This window comes from Hypomesus transpacificus, unplaced genomic scaffold, assembly GCF_021917145.1.
Source record: "Hypomesus transpacificus isolate Combined female unplaced genomic scaffold, fHypTra1 scaffold_283, whole genome shotgun sequence".
Taxonomy (NCBI): Eukaryota; Metazoa; Chordata; class Actinopteri; order Osmeriformes; family Osmeridae; genus Hypomesus; species Hypomesus transpacificus.
In genome coordinates this window covers 61,222-79,084 of record NW_025813810.1, presented here as the reverse complement: position 1 = coordinate 79,084, position 17,863 = coordinate 61,222, and the positions used below count along the sequence as shown (strand labels likewise).

The 17,863-nt window shown below is 50.4% G+C and overlaps 3 protein-coding genes across 3 annotated transcripts in view; 2 read left to right on the top strand and 1 right to left on the bottom strand.

The window, feature by feature from the left end:
- LOC124463466 (GRB2-related adapter protein-like) overlaps positions 1 to 4,680 on the top strand; it is a 7,165-nt gene extending 2,485 nt beyond the window's left edge. Inside the window, exon 2 of the mRNA XM_047015196.1 lies at positions 2,972 to 4,680. Within this exon, the coding sequence (XP_046871152.1) occupies positions 2,972 to 3,388 (417 nt within the window). The 3' untranslated portion in view covers positions 3,389 to 4,680. The remainder of the gene's footprint in view (positions 1 to 2,971) is intronic.
- A 640-nt stretch (positions 4,681 to 5,320) lies between these two features.
- On the top strand, positions 5,321 to 9,601 carry fam83ga (family with sequence similarity 83 member Ga; the record flags this gene model as incomplete). Its single annotated transcript, XM_047015198.1, has 4 exons — positions 5,321 to 6,310; positions 6,798 to 6,965; positions 8,123 to 8,247; positions 8,707 to 9,601. Coding segments are annotated over exons 1-4 (1,641 nt in total), but the record flags the coding sequence as incomplete, so codon positions are not given.
- Positions 9,602 to 14,146: 4,545 nt separating this feature from the next.
- slc25a17 (solute carrier family 25 member 17) lies at positions 14,147 to 17,465 on the bottom strand. The gene is made up of 9 exons (XM_047015194.1): positions 17,231 to 17,465; positions 17,073 to 17,133; positions 16,892 to 16,958; positions 16,648 to 16,799; positions 16,410 to 16,526; positions 15,365 to 15,513; positions 14,921 to 15,016; positions 14,739 to 14,821; positions 14,147 to 14,620 (listed from the first exon to the last, which is right to left on the bottom strand). The coding sequence occupies exons 1-9, from the start codon at positions 17,303 to 17,305 to the stop codon at positions 14,470 to 14,472; spliced, it is 951 nt and encodes a 316-aa protein (XP_046871150.1). The 5' UTR covers positions 17,306 to 17,465; the 3' UTR covers positions 14,147 to 14,469.
- Between the last annotated feature and the right edge of the window lie 398 nt (positions 17,466 to 17,863).

The window sequence follows — 17,863 nt, the reverse complement described above, 5'->3', positions numbered from 1 at the left end:
GATTCCCACCCTTACTGTTCCTCAGCAGCTGCTCCCTGCTCTCCACAGGCTCCACCTCTGGACGGGCTCTGTCTCAGCTCCCCATGTTAGGATCACTACATTTAGTCATTTAGCAGACGCTCTTATCCAGAGCGACTTACAGTAAGTACAGGGACATTCCCCCGAGGCAAATAGGGTGAAGTGCCTTGCCCAAGGACACAACGTCATTAGGCAAGGCTGGGAATCGAACTGGCAACCTTCAAATTACAAGCACAATTCACACCCCACCCCATAACCCCCTGTAGTAGAACTTGAGACAGGCTACATACAAACAGTACCCTGTGCCCATAATGCACATGATGCAAGTATGTTACGTGTGGCAAGATATTTGACATAGTTTTAGATGTCACATCCACTGAAATCCCATAGGCTCATATAAGCAGATGTCAGGGTGAGAGCCAATCATTTCTCATCTTGTCTCATGACAAGATGCCAATGTTCCCACAGATCGGCATTCCTGAACCACAGTTGGCCACGTCCCCGACCACGCCCCCGACCACGCCCCCTAACATCACATCATAAACGTGATGGCTGCATATCACATCATGCAGCAGCACATTGAGGAGTTCTTGTGACGCTCAGAACATTATCGTCCTCAGAAAAGGGAACAGAGAGTTAAGCTCTCATTCCTCTTCTCTGACCTCCTCACATTGAGCAACACTGTCACCTTCATTTCATCACTTTCAGAAGATTAGGAGGGATCAAGATTTAACTAACCCAACTCCTTATATGTACACACATATATGTGTATAAACGGGACGAGCTGACGTGTATGTGTGTACATATTTACTGTAACTGACATGGAAATAATGAAAGGCGATGCTGCTCAGGCGTATTGAGGAAGTAGCAGGGGCGTTGTTAGACTTAAAGCTATATTGGGGCACAGGCCCCTATTCATATCCCTTTTTTTCTTCCAAGCTTGCTGCACACAATGCTCTACTAGGCTATAGAAACTCCCCTTGCTTAACCCACTATACAACAGTTCAGGGACGCAAGTTTGATATCAGCTTCGGCAGGGACATCAATAGTTAATGCGAGTGTGCAAATTTCTTTTGCATTCATTTGAGAGCAAATACCGTTTTTTTTTGCTTCATGTAATATTGTTTTTATTTATTTGTCAAAATATGATGATCGGTAGGCCTGTCATTTAGAAACTTTCTTTCGTTTTTTAATGTTTTCTTAGCCTACATCGATTCTGACTTGTGTGCCAGTCCGACACCTGGACCTCTGTGTGCGTGCTGCAGTGGCTATTGGGCCAGCTCAGAAAAGCGTGCAATGTGGAATTCTGCCTGCATCGGTTTGTGTTTTCGGCTTGATTTGACTGCTTTGATTTGACAAGCGTTGATTGGGATATTGCGTTTATTTCTTCCGGGATTATCAATCTAAATTAATGCACAGACTAATAAAGTGAAATGTTAAAACTCAAACTTTAGATTTCACTGGGGCACAGCAGAATTATACTGGGGCACGTGCCCCAGTAAAAAAGGTCTAATGACGCCCCTGGGAAGTAGCCATGATCCTTATCTGACTGTTGACTGTACAAATAGCAGCTGTGTGAGTGTGTGTTTTGTGTGCATGTTTGTGATCTGGTTAGAATACCAACCAGCCGCATGACAGTGTGCACCTACAGATGTGTGTGTCCCGGCTGCCAGCCAATGAGAGACAGGAAGTTAGCATCTCGCCTGGAGGACAGGGAGAGCGACAGGAAGTTAGCATCTCTCCTGGAGGACAGGGAAAGAGGCAGGAAGTTGGCATCTCTCCTGGAGGACAGGGAAAGAGGCAGGAAGTTAACATCTCTCCTGGAGGAAAGGGAGAGAGACAGGAAGTTAACATCTCTCCTGGAGGAAAGGGAGGAAGGCAGGAAGTTAACATCTCTCCTGGAGGAAAGGGAGAGAGACAGGAAGTTAGCATCCCAAGCCCTCTCCTCTCTTTACACTGCAGGAGGGCTAGGCCACTGTAACAACAGACAGACATCGCTTTTTATTTGAAACTGGCTGAATTTATCTCTAAATTCGCATTGCATTGTCTATTCACTGTGAGATCCCTTGATTCATGCTATGCTTTTACATGACTGTCTTGTTTCTCAGGAAACACACGATTCTGAAGCTCAGAAAATCATTCATCGGTATATCAAGCCTGGAAGTAGATTTCCTTTCATCCTAATCTTAGACTCCATCCTCCACCCTGAGGCTACAGGAACAGACAGGACCGCAATAGATCATGTATACAGTCACAGTGTATATATCTAGCATTTATACAGGATCTATAGAGGACTGTGGGTGTGGCCTGTCAAGCTGCATTCACAGTGCTCAGCCTGTTTAGACTTGTTAACCACTTTATTGAGACTTAGGCTGCATTATGCAAATCAGAAGTGTATTTGTTTTCTGGTTAATGATAGTCTGACTTGGGTTGGCCTGCACGCACATGTTCTGAACTAAAAACTATGTGTCAGCAGAACTTACCTGTAGAGGTGCAGAGGTGGAGAGGTGCAGAGGTGCAGAGGTGGAGAGGTGCAGAGGTGCAGAGGTGCAGAGGTGCAGAGGTGCATAGGTGCAGAGGTGGAGAGGTGCATAGGTGCATAGGTGCAGAGGTGGAGAGGTGCAGAGGTGCAGAGGTGGAGAGGTGCATAGGTGCATAGGTGCAGAGGTGGAGAGGTGCAGAGGTGCAGAGGTGGAGAGGTGCAGAGGTGGAGAGGTGCAGAGGTGCAGAGGTGCAGAGGGGCATAGGTGCATAGGTGCATAGGTGCAGAGGTGCAGAGGTGGAGAGGTGCAGAGGTGCAGAGGTGCAGAGGTGCAGAGGTGCAGAGGTGGAGAGGTGGAGAGGTGGAGAGGTGCAGAGGTGCAGAGGTGCAGAGGTGGAGAGGTGCAGAGGTGCAGAGGTGGAGAGGTGCAGAGGTGGAGAGGTGCAGAGGTGCAGAGGTGCATAGGTGCAGAGGTGCATAGGTGCAGAGGTGGAGAGGTGCAGAGGTGCAGAGGTGGAGAGGTGCAGAGGTGCAGAGGTGGAGAGGTGGAGAGGTGCAGAGGTGGAGAGGTCTGACCTGGGGGTTTATGTTTATGTAGGAACTGTTCTTCCTCAGTGTGTGCTGTCATTACCTGTAACACGATATGTTCTCCCCCCTCCCCTCCTCTCCCTCCTCTCTCCCCTCCTGCCCTTCTCTTCCCTCCTCCAGCGCCCCCACCATGCCCACGCCCTTTTTGACTTCCCCGCCCACCACCCATCCCAGCTTCGTTTCTTACGAGGTGATGTCATCGATGTCCTCGACAGCTCGGATTCACTGCGCTGGAAGGGCCGTTGCCACGGACGCGTTGGCTACTTTCCCCCGGAGTACGTCCAGCCCATTTACCACTGACCTGTCAATCAACCAAGCCCCTATCCCCACCTAGTTTGGCTTTCCTCAACACAGACCCCATGATGCCAGTAGAGCCAGACTCTGACCTCTGACCCTACCTCTGGAGCCATGCTGGCAGGTCTGTTGCTCCACTGACTTAGTGACTGAACCTCTACAGCCCTGCAGAGCCCTGGCACCTCCACACTGCCACCTCCACTGGGACCTCCACACTGGGACCCTCCACACTGGCACCTCCACACTGCCACCTCCACACTGGGACCCTCCACACTGGCACCTCCACACTGGCACCTCCACACTGGCACCTCGACACTGGCACCTCCACTGGGACCTCCACACTGGCACCTCCACACTGGGACCTCCACACTGGCACCTCCACACTGGCACCTCCACTGGGACCTCCACACTGGGACCTCCACTGGGGGCTCCACGCTGGCACCTCCACACTGGCACCTCCACTGGGACCTCCACACTGGGACCTCCACTGGGACCTCCACACTGGCACTTCCACACTGGCACCTCCACTGGGACCTCCACACTGGGACCTCCACTGGCACCTCCACACTGGGACCTCCACACTGGCACCTCCACACTGGCACCTCCACACTGGGACCTCCACACTGGCACCTCCACACTGGGACCTCCACACTGGCACCTCCACTGGGACCTCCACACTGGCACCTCCACTGGGACCTCCACACTGGCACCTCCACTGGCACCTCCACACTGGGACCTCCACACTGGGACCTCCACACTGGGACCACACTTGTCTTTGACCACTGTTGAGCTCATGCACTTCCAACCAGACCAGGACACTGGACCTATTCAAACACACACACTTTTGTTCTTCTGACACTGCAGCTTTCTGTAGAGGCTGGTGGGTGTGGATTGGTCTAAAGGCTGTTTGGGTGTGTGTACTTATGAGTGGCCTTCTCTCTGTGTGACAACAGCCCAGTGATCTGGGGAAACAGGCCAGTGATCTGGGGAAACAGGCCAGTGATCTGTTTGACCCCATACTCTGTTCTTTAAAACATCTTTGGACTTACTCATATTTATTTGTGCTAATTCTAGGTCTTTGCTGTAAAATCATGTTAAACATTATAAAGTCACAAATGTTGTGTTGATCATCGTCAAATCCAATTCAAACTACCTTTTATCTGTATAGCACTTTCTACAATTAATGTAACTAAGTAACTATCACGCATAACAGTAAGACTGGCCGATTCAAAACTTAAATCTTTTATTCCTTCAACTGTAATAACTATGAGGATTCAATAAAGTTAGATACCATTTCACTCTTTTTATTTATGTTGGTATGCCTGCTGTGTGTGTGTGTGTGTGTGTGTGTGTGTGTGTGTGTGTGTGTGTGTGTGTGTGTGTGTGTGTGTGTGTGTGTGTGTGTGTGTGTGCTATGCGTGGAATGCAGGCGCTGTAAACCTCTCATCAGGATGTTATGTTTAAAGAGCAGGAAATGAGGTCGCATCCCACAATCCCCCTGGGTGAGATGACTGGTGAGTCTTCTGTTAGTGACAGCCACGTCCCGCTCACAGCTGCTGTGGATGGACTAGACACTGAAGATAAAGGAGATAGGGCTAAAAAACAAGAGAACAGAAATAGCATTGTTTGTTCTTTTTACAGCAAATACATCACTTTAATGTTAGTCTGGCAAGTTTAGTGTGTTTGTGTCTCATCCATGATACAATTTCATGAGTTAACTAAAAACTACAGGCAGTGCTCACAGATAAGTGAGAGAGAGAGAGAGAGAGAGAGAGAGAGAGAGAGAGAGAGAGAGAGAGAGAGAGAGAGAGAAAAGAGAGAGAGAAAAAGAGAGAGAGAAAAAGAGAGAGAGAAAAAGAGAGAGAGAAAAAGAGAGAGAAATAGAGAGAGAGAAAAAGAGAGAGAGAAAAAGAAAGAGAGAAAAAGAGAGAGATCAGTTTGATCTCTTCGGGATGGAATGATTTCTTAAAGGGTTAATAATTGCCTTCGGTTCTGTGTTGTTGGATAATCTGTACATGCAGATCTTGCTCTGTCAAACTTGATGGCACAGCTCATCGCATAGATCTTTAGGCCATCTGAAAAGTCGACGCCCATACCTTTTATCAAAGCGATAACACATGACGCGTTCCGCTAAAGTTTAAACTCATTAGAGGCAGGGCTGTTTAGCGGGTCACGTGACAGAGGTATATGGTTTCACACCTGTTCTGTGCGTTTGGTGGCTGACGGCTCGCGGGTGAACGTGATGGACTGGCGGGTATTCAGTCCACCGGTAATGGAAGGCATAGATTAGTAATGTCACATGGCTGAATCAAACTTGTAGGCAAAAAGTTATACAGTATCCGTCACTCTACTCAAGTACCTTTACAGTTGCCTGTATATAGCCTAGGATTTGTTATTCTTCCGAGAATAGGCTACGGGGACGAACCTCTTTTGAGACACATTTTGAACAAATAACTTACTTTTTTTTTTCAAACCATGGCGTTATCTCAGATCCACTGTTTGGACAACAACAATGTAAACCCCCGGACACACGAGTCCAAACCGGAATTTTTATACTGTGAGGACCAGAGGCTCGCTCTGGAGGCGCTGCTCCAAGACGGCAGCGAGGCGTTTGAGAAGTTCCTCTGCTCGCAAAAAGTGCGGAACTTTCTATCTGACCCCGAAGTAGACTGGCTTAGGGAGACCGTGGAGGTGTATGACCCGGGCTTAGAGCACTTTCAGGTGGACCCAGAGAGTGATGATCCCACACTATCTCTCCAGTACTGGCCGGAGCGGTCTGACTGCTCCTTGGCCGAGCTGGAGCTGGGCTGGCCGGACAGCTCTGCTTACCGGGGAGTGACGCGCGTCAACGTGTACACGCAGCCGCCACTGCACGAGCCCACTCACGTTAAAGAAATGATTAGAAGAACGATAGCTCAGGCGCAAAAGGTAGGTAAATCACACAATCGGAAAAAAACGATATTTGTGATGAACACAAATTAAACTAGGCTACATACAGACCTGTTCTGCATCAGTTGGTCCTTCATCTAAATATGTTGCCCATATTAATCGTATTGAGCACAGTAGTGGTATGTTGCATTAATGTATGGGGTTAACTGGGAGATTTAAAAAAAACTGCTGTAGACGGGCACAGTCTTCTGAGACAGACGTATCTCTGTTTTATAGGTCAGAGTACACATGCCTGGAAGCGCTGTTCAGACAAAGTTCACTCCTGTTTACAGAACACAAGTTTCCACAACTGTCACTCTATACCTTGTAGATAGGAATGAGCCACTGTATAGGTATCACCCTGTAATAAATGCAGCTTGAAAACAAAGCTCAGGGAAGCAGAGCAGATGGTCTGCCAGCACATTACAGCACAAGTCTTCACTTGGTGGTTCTTCACAGCAGTGTGTGTGACGGCATGTGTGTGCAGGTGATTGCCGTGGTGATGGACGTGTTCACTGATGTGGACATCTTCAGAGACCTGCTGGATGTTAGCTTCAAGGGGAAGGTCTCCGTCTACATCCTGTTGGAGCGGACTGCCATTCCTCACTTCCTGTCCATGTGTGAGAGAGCAGGCATGCACTCCGGACACCTGAAGGTTAAGATTGCTGTCACACACACACACACATGTAATATGATAGGAAAAGATATGTACAGGAAGAAAAACTTGGTAGGACAGGGTTAACTGGTCTAGGTAGGACAGGGTTAACTGGGCTGGGTAGGACAGGGTTAACTAGGCTGGGTAGGACAGGGTTAACTGGGCTGGATAGGATAGGGCTAACTGGTCTAGGTAGAACAGGGTTAACTAGGCTGGGTAGGACAGGGTTAACTAGGCTGGGTAGGACAGAGTTAACTAGGCTGGGTAGGACAGGCTGTAATGGTCTCATTAGTTTATTCGAACATGCAGAACAACCAGAGGGCTCAGTATAATGGCAGACTGATTGAGCCATGCTGATAACAGACCTAGGGCTCCAGGGTATGGGTACACACACACACACACACACACACACACACACACACACACACACACACACACACACACACAGACATCAAACACACATACACACAAAAAAACAAAACACACCAAAAAACACGCACACACAGACATGAATAAATACAGACATCCGTGTTCCAAGCTATCCAGAGGCTCTCACATCCATGGAGGGACACACACTCTCACACACACTCTCACACACACTCTCACACACACACTCTCACACACACTCTCACACACACTCTCTCTCACACACACTCTCACACACACTCTCACACACACTCTCTCACACACACTCTCACACACACACTCTCACACACACTCTCACACACACTCTCACACACACTCTCACACACACTCTCACACACACTCTCTCACACACACTCTCACACACACTCTCTCACACACTCTGTCCCCCAGGGTGCAGAGTGGGAGAGGATAGCACAGCAGATGTAGAGCACACAGATCCAGTCCGCAGGGGACCCTGTAACACACACCAGAGAGTCCTGGGAGGTCCAGATGTGTCCTCCATAAACTGGACCACAGAGCTGGTTTCCTAGATACTATTTACTCTTTTCAAATTGAGTCACGTGCTCTGTGAGATAATGTCTGACACTGTCCTATCCAGGAAGAGGAGAGAGAGTGAGGCAGGCAGAAGGGGAGGGCTAGAGATAGGGAAAGTGCTGGACACTTTCATTTTGTTTATTCTGTTGGCCTTTTACAACAGGGTGTTCACAGTGTGTGTGTGTATGTGTGTATAGAACCTGCGAGTGCGCTGTGCGGGGGGAGCAGAGTTCTATACACGTTCCTGTAACAGGGTCCGGGGCAGGCTGGGACACCGGTTCATGTTTGTGGACGGAGACAGAGCTGTGTCTGGCTCCTACAGGTGAGGGTGTGTCTGGGTCCTACAGGTGAGGGTGTGTCTGGGTCCTACAGGTGAGGGTGTGTCTGGCTCCTACAGGTGAGGGTGTGTCTGGGTCCTACAGGTGAGGGTGTGTCTGGCTCCTACAGGTGAGGGTGTGTCTGGCTCCTACAGGTGAGGGTGTGTCTGGGTCCTACAGGTGAGGGTGTGTCTGGGTCCTACAGGTGAGGGTGTGTCTGGCTCCTACAGGTGAGGGTGTGTCTGGGACACATAGGGGTTCCCTCCCAACCCTGATGCCTGTGTTTAGTGTTTCTAGTGGAGGGATTACGACCAGGGGAGCGAGGGAGGGCAGAGCACACCAGAGGCATGTGTCCTGTCCATGTCAGAACACAACCCTCCCCCTCATGTCATCCTTAATGTCATATGTGCCCATACTGTTACCTCACTCGTTTGTGTGATTGTGTGTGTGTGTTTGTTTGTCAGTTTCACCTGGATGGCGTCACGTTTGGATAGACACCTGGTCACCGTGGTAACGGGCCAGGCTGTGGAGGCCTTCGATCGGCTGTTCCGTGACCTCTACCTGACCTCCAGTGCCGTCAGCCTCAGCAAGGTAACCATGGAGACGGAACCCCAACCCGAGCCCCTCCCCCAACCCGCCGCTGTGGCTCCTCCTTCTGCTGCTGTTGCTAGGAAACTCATCAACCCCAAATACGCTCTGGTTACCCTGGGCAACAGTGCTAACTCAAGCCCCGCCCCGTCAAACAAGGACAGCGCCAAGGACTCCAACTCCCAGAATCCCAAGGGGCTGACTCAGAAAAAGAGGGTTAAAGAGCCAGAAGAAGCCCCACCGCTTCACCCTGGATTGGCCGACCTAGAGAAGGCCTACCTGATCCCCTACCTGCCCACCTGGCCCGACCCCGACCCCCCCAGTGATGTCATCGGCTTCATAAACGTGCGTGACTCCAGCCGACCCCTGCAGGTGCACCTTCAGAGGTCAGAGAGGTTTGAGACAAGCCACGCCATCAAGTTCAGCTCCCCCTTCAGCAGGCCTGAGACCCCAGACCTGACCCAGCCTGAAGCTGTCATCACCCCAGACCTGAACCAGCCTAAAGCTGTCATCACCCCAGACCTGAACCAGCCTAAAGCTGTCAACACCTCAGACCTGTCCCAGCCTAAAGCTGTCAACACCTCGAAACCTGAACACAACCTCAACACACACACCCCTTCACCTGAACCCAACCTCAACACACAGACTCCCAACACTGGACCCAACCTCAACTCACAGACAAATACGCACACTTCAAACCCTAACCCTCATAAGCCTACACCCTTCCATCCCACACACACTCAGACTACCACACACACCCCTAACCCTACCATGTCCACACACACTCACACTACCACACACATCTCCCTTACACCAAACCAGACACACACACAGCCCCAGCCCTCACCCCAGCCCAGCCCAGCGCCTCTGTCACCCCCTCTGGAGGCAGAGTCCAGACAGGACAGGGCCCCTCCCCCTGTGCTGCTCACCCGCTCACTCCTCCCCACCACCCCTCCCCACACAACGGACCTGATACCTTCTGGACTCAGCCTCAACACACACGACACACACACAGCCGCACAGTCTCCACCGCAGCATGGAGACCTACCCACACACAAACCTGATGTATGGTCACAATCATCTGACCTGCGGACAAACACACCAGAGTGGCGTACCTCCACAGCTGAGGTGAGCGATGGCTCCAGGTGTGTCTCTCCCAGGAGAGACTCCACCACCTCAGACGAGTACTACGAGTGCTGTGACTGTCTGCAGAGTGACTCTCTGCTGGATGTGAACGGCCTCCGCAGGGACCCTGAGGAGCAGGGCCACGCTCCTGGTTCACACGCTCCTGGTTCACACGCTCCTGGTTCACATGCTCCTGGTTCACACGCTCCTGGTTCACACGCTCCTGGTTCACACGCTCCTGGTTCACACGCTCCTGGTTCACACACTCCTGGTTCCCACGCTCCTGGTTCAGCCCCAGCGTCATCCTCAGACGCTCAGAGCTCTACACCTTTACTGACACACACACCTAGCACCAAAAGACGTGCCCCTCTGCCCCCCATAGCATCAGCGGGCCCTATCCCTGACAGAGGCCACCCAACAGAGATACCAGCAGGGATACCAGCAGGGATACCAGAGCACCCACGGGTGGCGAGACCAGCATCAGACAGGAGAAATAGACCCCTGCACAATACAGAGACAGACGGGAGGAAGGTGAGTGACAAGACACACACACACAGCCTTGCAGCTGGACAACAGTGACTATTCATGTCCGAAACATCCCATCAGTGTCCCACCCTCTGGTGATTCAGCATGAAGCACATCTGAGCATGTCTAGTCACACAAGAACACTGGAATATTGAAGAGAGAGAGTGTGCAAAAAGTATTTCTCTCTTTCTGTCTCTGTCTTCCTCTCCCACCACCATCTCTCCATCTCTCCCTGCTGTCTGCCAGCCTGTGACAGTGACCCCGAGGCCTCCGGCCCCGAGCGCTCCCAGGAGGGGGCAGCACGATGAGAGCCCCCCCTCTAGACCTCCCCGGCTGTTTGTGGGGAGATCCCTCAGCCAGGGAGACGCCAGGGAGACTCCGCCCCCACACGACCACCCCAGCAGGCAGACCAGGGAGACTCCGCCCCCACACGACCACCCCAGCAGGCAGACCAGGGAGACTCCGCCCCCACACGAGCACCCCAGCAGGCAGACCAGGGAGACTCCGCCCCCACACGAGCACCCCAGCAGGCAGACCAGGGAGACTCCGCCCCCACACGAGCACCCCAGCAGGCAGACCAGGGAGACTCCGCCCCCACACGAGCACCCCAGCAGGCAGACCAGGGAGACTCCGCCCCCACACGACCACCCCAGCAGGCAGACCAGGGAGACTCCGCCCCCACACGAGCACCCCAGCAGGCAGACCAGGGAGACTCCGCCCCCACACGAGCACCCCAGCAGGCAGACCAGGAAGACTCCGCCCCCACACGAGCACCCCAGTAGGCAGACCAGGGAGACTCCGCCCCCACACGAGCACCCCAGTAGGCAGACGTCCTTGCAGCCAGGGAGGAGGCTGGTGGAGGGCTCTCCTGCTAGGACGTCCCCAGCAGGGGAGGGGAGGAGCAGGAGCAGCCTGGCTCAGGCCAGCACCAGGCCTCAGCCTCTGCAGCGCTCCCAGTCCTGTGCCCCAGTCTCCCAGGCCCCGCTCAGAGGGAGGGCCGAACCTGGAGGAGGTGAACGGGCTGGGGCCAGGGCTGGGGCCGGGGCCAGGGCCGGTCAGGAGGGGGTCATGGCTCCGTTTGCTCTGTCATTCAGCAAGTTGTACCAGCTGACGACTCTGAAGGAGAGGATGAGCAGGAGCCCAACTCAGAAGAGAGCCCCGCCCACACAGGATAGAGCCCCGCCCACGCAGCAGAGAGCCCCGCCCACGCAGCAGAGAGCCCCGCCCACGCAGCAGAGAGCCCCACCCACGCAGGGGCAGTCTGACCCTTGACCTCTCTCCCGGGACCACAGGGACTTCCTGGGGGAACTTCCTCCTTGTGACTCATGAGGTCATTAAAAGCACTGACTTTTTTGGAGTCGGCTACTATGTCTAGGTCTGCTCTGTCTAGGTCTGCTCTGTCTAGGTCTGCTCTGTCTAGGTCTGCTCTGTCTAGGTCTGCTATGGGGATAGACTTGAGGTGCCACTGGATGAACATTACAGTTTATTTGTGTGTTGAGTGGAATCAATTTAGGAAACAATAAAAATCTATACGTTGTACCTTGGTATATTTCTGATTTCTGTGTTGACCAGTGAGTGGAGTGGAGCAACAGATACTCTAACTTGTGTTTCGTTACGGTCGAGATATTATGGAGATTCAGTGATTGTAAAAAAAGAGAAAGAGAACAAGAGAAAGAAATGAAGTGACCTCTTATATGACATCCAACACAGAACACTGCCAGAGGAGATGCAGGTGCTCACAAGCAGCCAGGACACACACAGACACACACACTTACCTCAGGGCACAGTTGAAATGTCGGGGAAGGTCATGAAGAGGAAGGCCTATCCTACAGAGTCTGGGTTGTCTGTGTAGGGGAGGTAGAGTGGTGCAACCATAGGATGAGGTCACAGAGTACACTACTGCACACGACACAGATACACAACCTATAGGAAGACATCCTGTACAGATTTAATCCATACATATCACACAGAAGATTTTAACTGTGCAACTAATATTGTGTTTTAATGACGGATTTGGGTCAAATATCAAAGACACCCCACACCGGCCTGGCAGCAGACAGGGGGAGGTGATGGAGGGAGAGACAGAGATGACAGGATGAGAGAAGGGACACACTGCTGCTGGTGTCTACTGGCCACCCTTGGCAAACATGAAGAACTGCCTCATGCAAATCTCAGGGGAAGCGATACAAACCGAACAAACCCACAGCTTTAAACACAGACCCACTCACCATAACATGTTAAGAGACACACCACCACTATTTCATCAGGGATTAGGATGAAGGGATGTATCTAGATCCAGACCTCTTCATGAAATGCACATCCGTATTTCCAGCAGTGTATGCAGTGTGTGTATGCAGTGTGTGTATGCAGGGTATGTATGCAAGGTGTGTATGCAGTGTGTGTATGCAGGGTGTGTATGTGTTGAAGCAAATGCACAGCATCAGTGCAGCCAGTCAAGCATGAGAGGAAAGCTTGTTAGCCATGGGATCTGCTAGAACACATCTGAAGTTGAGTCCTCGCCCCAGCTAAAGGCCACACACACACACACACAGACACACACATCCTTCCCTGCTCCACACCCACCCTCGGCATCCAGCTCAAAAGGTATTTACTCATTTAATTAATCCAGTCAGAAAAGGTTGAGAAAAGGGGGGAGGGAACGGAGGTACAGGAGGAATGTGAAGAAGAAAGAGAGGGTGGGGAGGCCATCCCATCTGTCACAGTCTGACAGCATGTACAGCTCTGTACACAACGTGTCAGACAGGCACTGTTGGTAACCCAGGACAGGAACATACGAGGTCCATGTTGTTGTTTGTCAGGGTTAGTAATCAACACAGACACAAGCTGCTTAGACAAAGCCAGGACACACAACAATGACCTCACACTTCCTGTGGAATAAACCCAAAACGATTTAACCCTAAGAGGCACAAACTCAACACACAAGAACAACAGCTAAAGGATGCGTCGCCACCTAGTGGCCATCTGCTGCCAAGGACGACATTCAGCAGGTCGGGATCCGAGCACGTGTTGATAGCGTCCCTGTGTCCTGAGCTCCCCCTGCTGACATATATATATATATATATATATATATATATATATGGCTGACAGGTCACATGGTATCATCAGATATCATGAAAAACCCATAAGAAATCAGGTCTAGATTAACATTTGGAAATTTGCTGGACCAAAACAGGTGGAGTAATTGGGTGTGCGGACTTTTGCAAAGAATAACCTCTGGCGTCAGATTAATGTCAAAAGTTGCGAGCTGTTTATTATTTCACATGCGCAGACATTAACTCTGCTTGCGCATTGAAATTCTACTCGCTTGAAGTGGGTTCAGCTCGCAAAAGGTTGAAGTTTTGAAAAAAGTTTTAAAAGGTTGATAAATGATTCTTACTACTGCAGAAGATCAAGTAGAATGCGCCAAACCACCCTCACTGAACAGCGTAGGGCCCTCACCAAGTCTGCCTGTGACAAGGTGACTAGCACAGTTGCCAAATGTATTGCAAAAAGCTGTAGACCGGTTGATATTGTTGAGGACGAGGGGTTCACCAAAGTTTTGAGAGTGGCAACGGGTGACTCGAGCATCAAGGTACCGCAAAATCAACGACGCACACTAATGACAACAATTCGGAAAATCGGTAATATGTAATTAATCATGATTAATCCACAGAAACCTGTGATTAATTTGATTAAAATGTTTAATCATTTCACAGCCTTAGATTAGATACATTCCTCTTACTCATGATCAATCATTCCTGGTGATTTGATCAAGTGCACCACATAGATGAGTTGATTTAGTGTACAGAAACAGTATTTGCAATGACATAGGACCAAAACCTTCAAAGGGGAGGAAACAAATCAGAACAGTAGAAATAATAAATACAGCAACATAAAAACATCCTGATTGTAGACACAGCTGGCGTAACACAGCTGGCGTAACACAGCTGGCGTAACACAGCAGGCGTAACACCGCAGGCTGCCCCAGGTCAGCGTCTGGACATGGGCTTCTTCAGCCCCATCACCCTGAAAGTGCTGCTGGTGATCTTCTCGTACAGCAGGAACATGAGAGCAGCCGTGAGGACGGTCTGCAGCAGCTTGGCCTCCAGACCTTTAAACAAGCCCTGCAGCCCAAACTTCCTGCAGCGGGGGAAAGGCCCAAACACAAAACTAGACTTGAAGAAATGGGAATACTGACTGCTTCTGACACTTTGAAAAAGTTTGGAACCTGACGCTGGGGTGTGTGTGTGTAACCCACCTCACTCGGTTCAGCAACAGACACTTGACCGTGGTTAGGCTGCTCAGAAGGTGAGGTTGGGCTGTGGGCTGTTTCAGACCAAACTGACCAACACACGGAGGGGAAACTACTTATTGTCACACTTTTCTGAACACCAAAACATCTTCACACACACCACACACAAACACTACACACACCCCTACCCTGAGGATGGACTGGACAGTCTGTAGTGGGTATGTTACAGTGGTGGCCACTGCCTTGGCTAGAGCTCCGATCAGGAAGACCTGGACAGAGGACAGCTGCAGAGACACAAAGCAAACTCTTTGTTGTGGTACAAAGACTCTTAAACATCTGAATCCATCATATTCACTGATGCCTTGAGTAGCCTAATGATGTTGATGTGATCTTGTAAGTGGAATTCTAACCCGACCAAGGTGGGCCATCATGTGGGTGGCTTATCTTCTTACTTACATATCTGAAGTCTGCTCATCCAGATAATTAACTCATCAATGAACAAAAAGCACTCTATGGTCAAAACCCTCACCTCCTCCCCCTCCACCCTCATCTCTTCCCTCTCCTCCTCCCCCCCCTCTACCCCTTCCACCCTCTCCTCTTCCCCCCTCCACCCTATCCTCCTTCCCCCCCACCTCTTGGAGTGGCCCCCTCCTCAGCTGCCTCTTCAGGCCCTCGTAGATCATGAACTGGATTGCGGGGTTGAGCACCAGCAGCAGGGAGGGGAACGTCCCGTTCCACAGCGCCCCCACGCCCTCCTCATGCATGATCTGGGAGAAAGCATCTGGGAGACACATGTTTACCCATGATGCCAGTGTAGTAGGAGAGACATGTTTACCCATGATGCCAGTGTAGTAGGAGAGACATGTTTACCCATGATGCCAGTGTAGTAGGAGAGACATGTTTACCCATGATGCCAGTGTAGTAGGAGACACATGTTTACCCATGATGCCAGTGTAGTAGGAGAGACATGTTTACCCATGATGCCAGTGTAGTAGGAGAGACATGTTTACCCATGATGCCAGTGTAGTAGGAGAGACATGTTTACCCATGATGCCAGTGTAGTAGGAGAGACATGTTTACCCATGATGCCAGTGTAGTAGGAGAGACATGTTTACCCATGATGCCAGTGTAGTAGGAGAGACATGTTTACCCATGATGCCAGTGTAGTAGGAGACACATGTTTACCCATGATGCCAGTGTAGTAGGAGAGACATGTTTACCCATGATGCCAGTGTAGTAGGAGAGACATGTTTACCCATGATGCCAGTGTAGTAGGAGAGACATGTTTACCCATGATGCCAGTGTAGTAGGAGAGACATGTTTACCCATGATGCCAGTGTAGTAGGAGAGACATGTTTACCCATGATGCCAGTGTAGTAGGAGAGACATGTTTACCCATGATGCCAGTGTAGTAGGAGACACATGTTTACCCATGATGCCAGTGTAGTAGGAGAGACATGTTTACCCATGATGCCAGTGTAGTAGGAGAGACATGTTTACCCATGATGCCAGTGTAGTAGGAGAGACATGTTTACCCATGATGCCAGTGTAGTAGGAGAGACATGTTTACCCATGATGCCAGTGTAGTGGGGGAGACATGTTTACCCATGATGCCAGTGTAGTAGGAGAGACATGTTTACCCATGATGCCAGTGTAGTAGGGGAGACATATGTTTACCCATGATGCCAGCGTAGTTAGTGGGACGGATGTCAGCATTCCGGAACTGAGCCCCCTGCAGCTTCAGTCTGGTGTTGACCACCCACAGAGGAGTAGTCACCAGCACATTCAGCACACCTACAGGGGAGGGGGAGGATGACAGAGGGGGGTGGGGGGGGGGGAGAGAGAAGGCAAAGAAGTGAGTGATGAGAAGAACATGCCAGAATTGACTCCATGGCATAGCCTAGGCGTGGCTAACCTGCAGCTACACCTATGAGCAGGTCCCGTCCAGGGCTGGCCTTCTGCCCCCTCAGCCAGCTGGCCTTCAGGCTGTGGAAGCAGTAGAAGTAGACAAAGTTGGAGCAGCACAGGCTACAGATCACTGGGATCCAGCCTCGGTAGGGAGCAAGTCTACAGGAAGGGGAGAGAGAGACTGTCAAGGCGATTCACTAGAGAAAGGAGGGAAAACACTGTGGTGGTCACTATGGTTTCAGCCTACTCACAGTCCCTCCTCCTTCATTATCTCTGCCAGGATGGCTGGTGTGGACTTCGCCTTCCTCTTGTCATCCACTGTTGGAAAAAAGAAAGAGGAAAATTGCGAACATGAACTCAAAATTGATGACTGTTTTAATTCCGGATATAGACACGGAGGTTTAAAGGCACCGGTATACCCCGGTATGCTACCTTGTAGTCGTAATCTTGCCGTGTCAAGAGGGAAAAACACCGTCATTGCTGTCACGCTCCCCTGAAAAACATTCGCGGTCACTGACACGCTCTAACAACGACTGTTAGACCAGGGACAGACAACTGGACACGACCACAATGAAGTTTGGTTAACTTACCACAGCTCCAGCCACTGCGTGCACCAAGCTTTCGTATGAGACAACTTCAGCGAATATAAAGTTTTCAGAACTCATTTTTGTATTCGTTCCAACTGGTGTATGCTATTTCGTTATTAATAAATACTACAAACGGCTAGCTGAGTTTAAATATATCTATCTCTGAGGAAACATTGTCAAATGAATCGCCGCCGTTTCCTTACAATTAGTAGAGCGCCTCCTCTTCTGTATGGATTCCATCCAGGTCATTCATACCCAATAGGAGAGCGATTCTCGTTTGCCAAATAACACAATTGGGCAACATACTTTGCTACTTTACATGCGATTGGTTACTCATGTTTTCAATCAAAAACGATGTGGTCTTTGCCTGCTTGCTTTCGATTCCGCGTGACTACCATAGAGTTTGATTACCTGTCAGTGTCGCTTAAAAAAAAAAAGGATCCCCCCCCCTATATCCTTGTAAAAAAATCAACATTTTGTCAAAATACATATTTGTTAAAGGCTAGTCATGCATCATCTGTTTTCACTTTCAAGCATTTATAATTTATCATCCAAAACAAAACTGTTTGCGTCAATTACATTTTATTGTCGATTAAATGTTAATGAATTTTGTGATAAGCAACATTTGTCAATACG

What these genes read in the sequence shown, in the direction of transcription:
- slc25a17 (XM_047015194.1), bottom strand. Translation starts at nt 17,305, where the DNA reads ATGAGTTCTGAAAACTTTATATTCGCTGAAGTTGTCTCATACGAAAGC. An exon ending in ATAATGAAGGAGGAGGGACT is followed by an intron (nt 16,800 to 16,891) that starts GTGAGTAGGCTG and finishes CCCTTCCTGTAG; the next exon opens with ACTTGCTCCCTACCGAGGCT. An exon ending in GCTCATAGGTGTAGCTGCAG is followed by an intron (nt 16,527 to 16,647) that starts GTTAGCCACGCC and finishes CCTCCCCTGTAG; the next exon opens with GTGTGCTGAATGTGCTGGTG.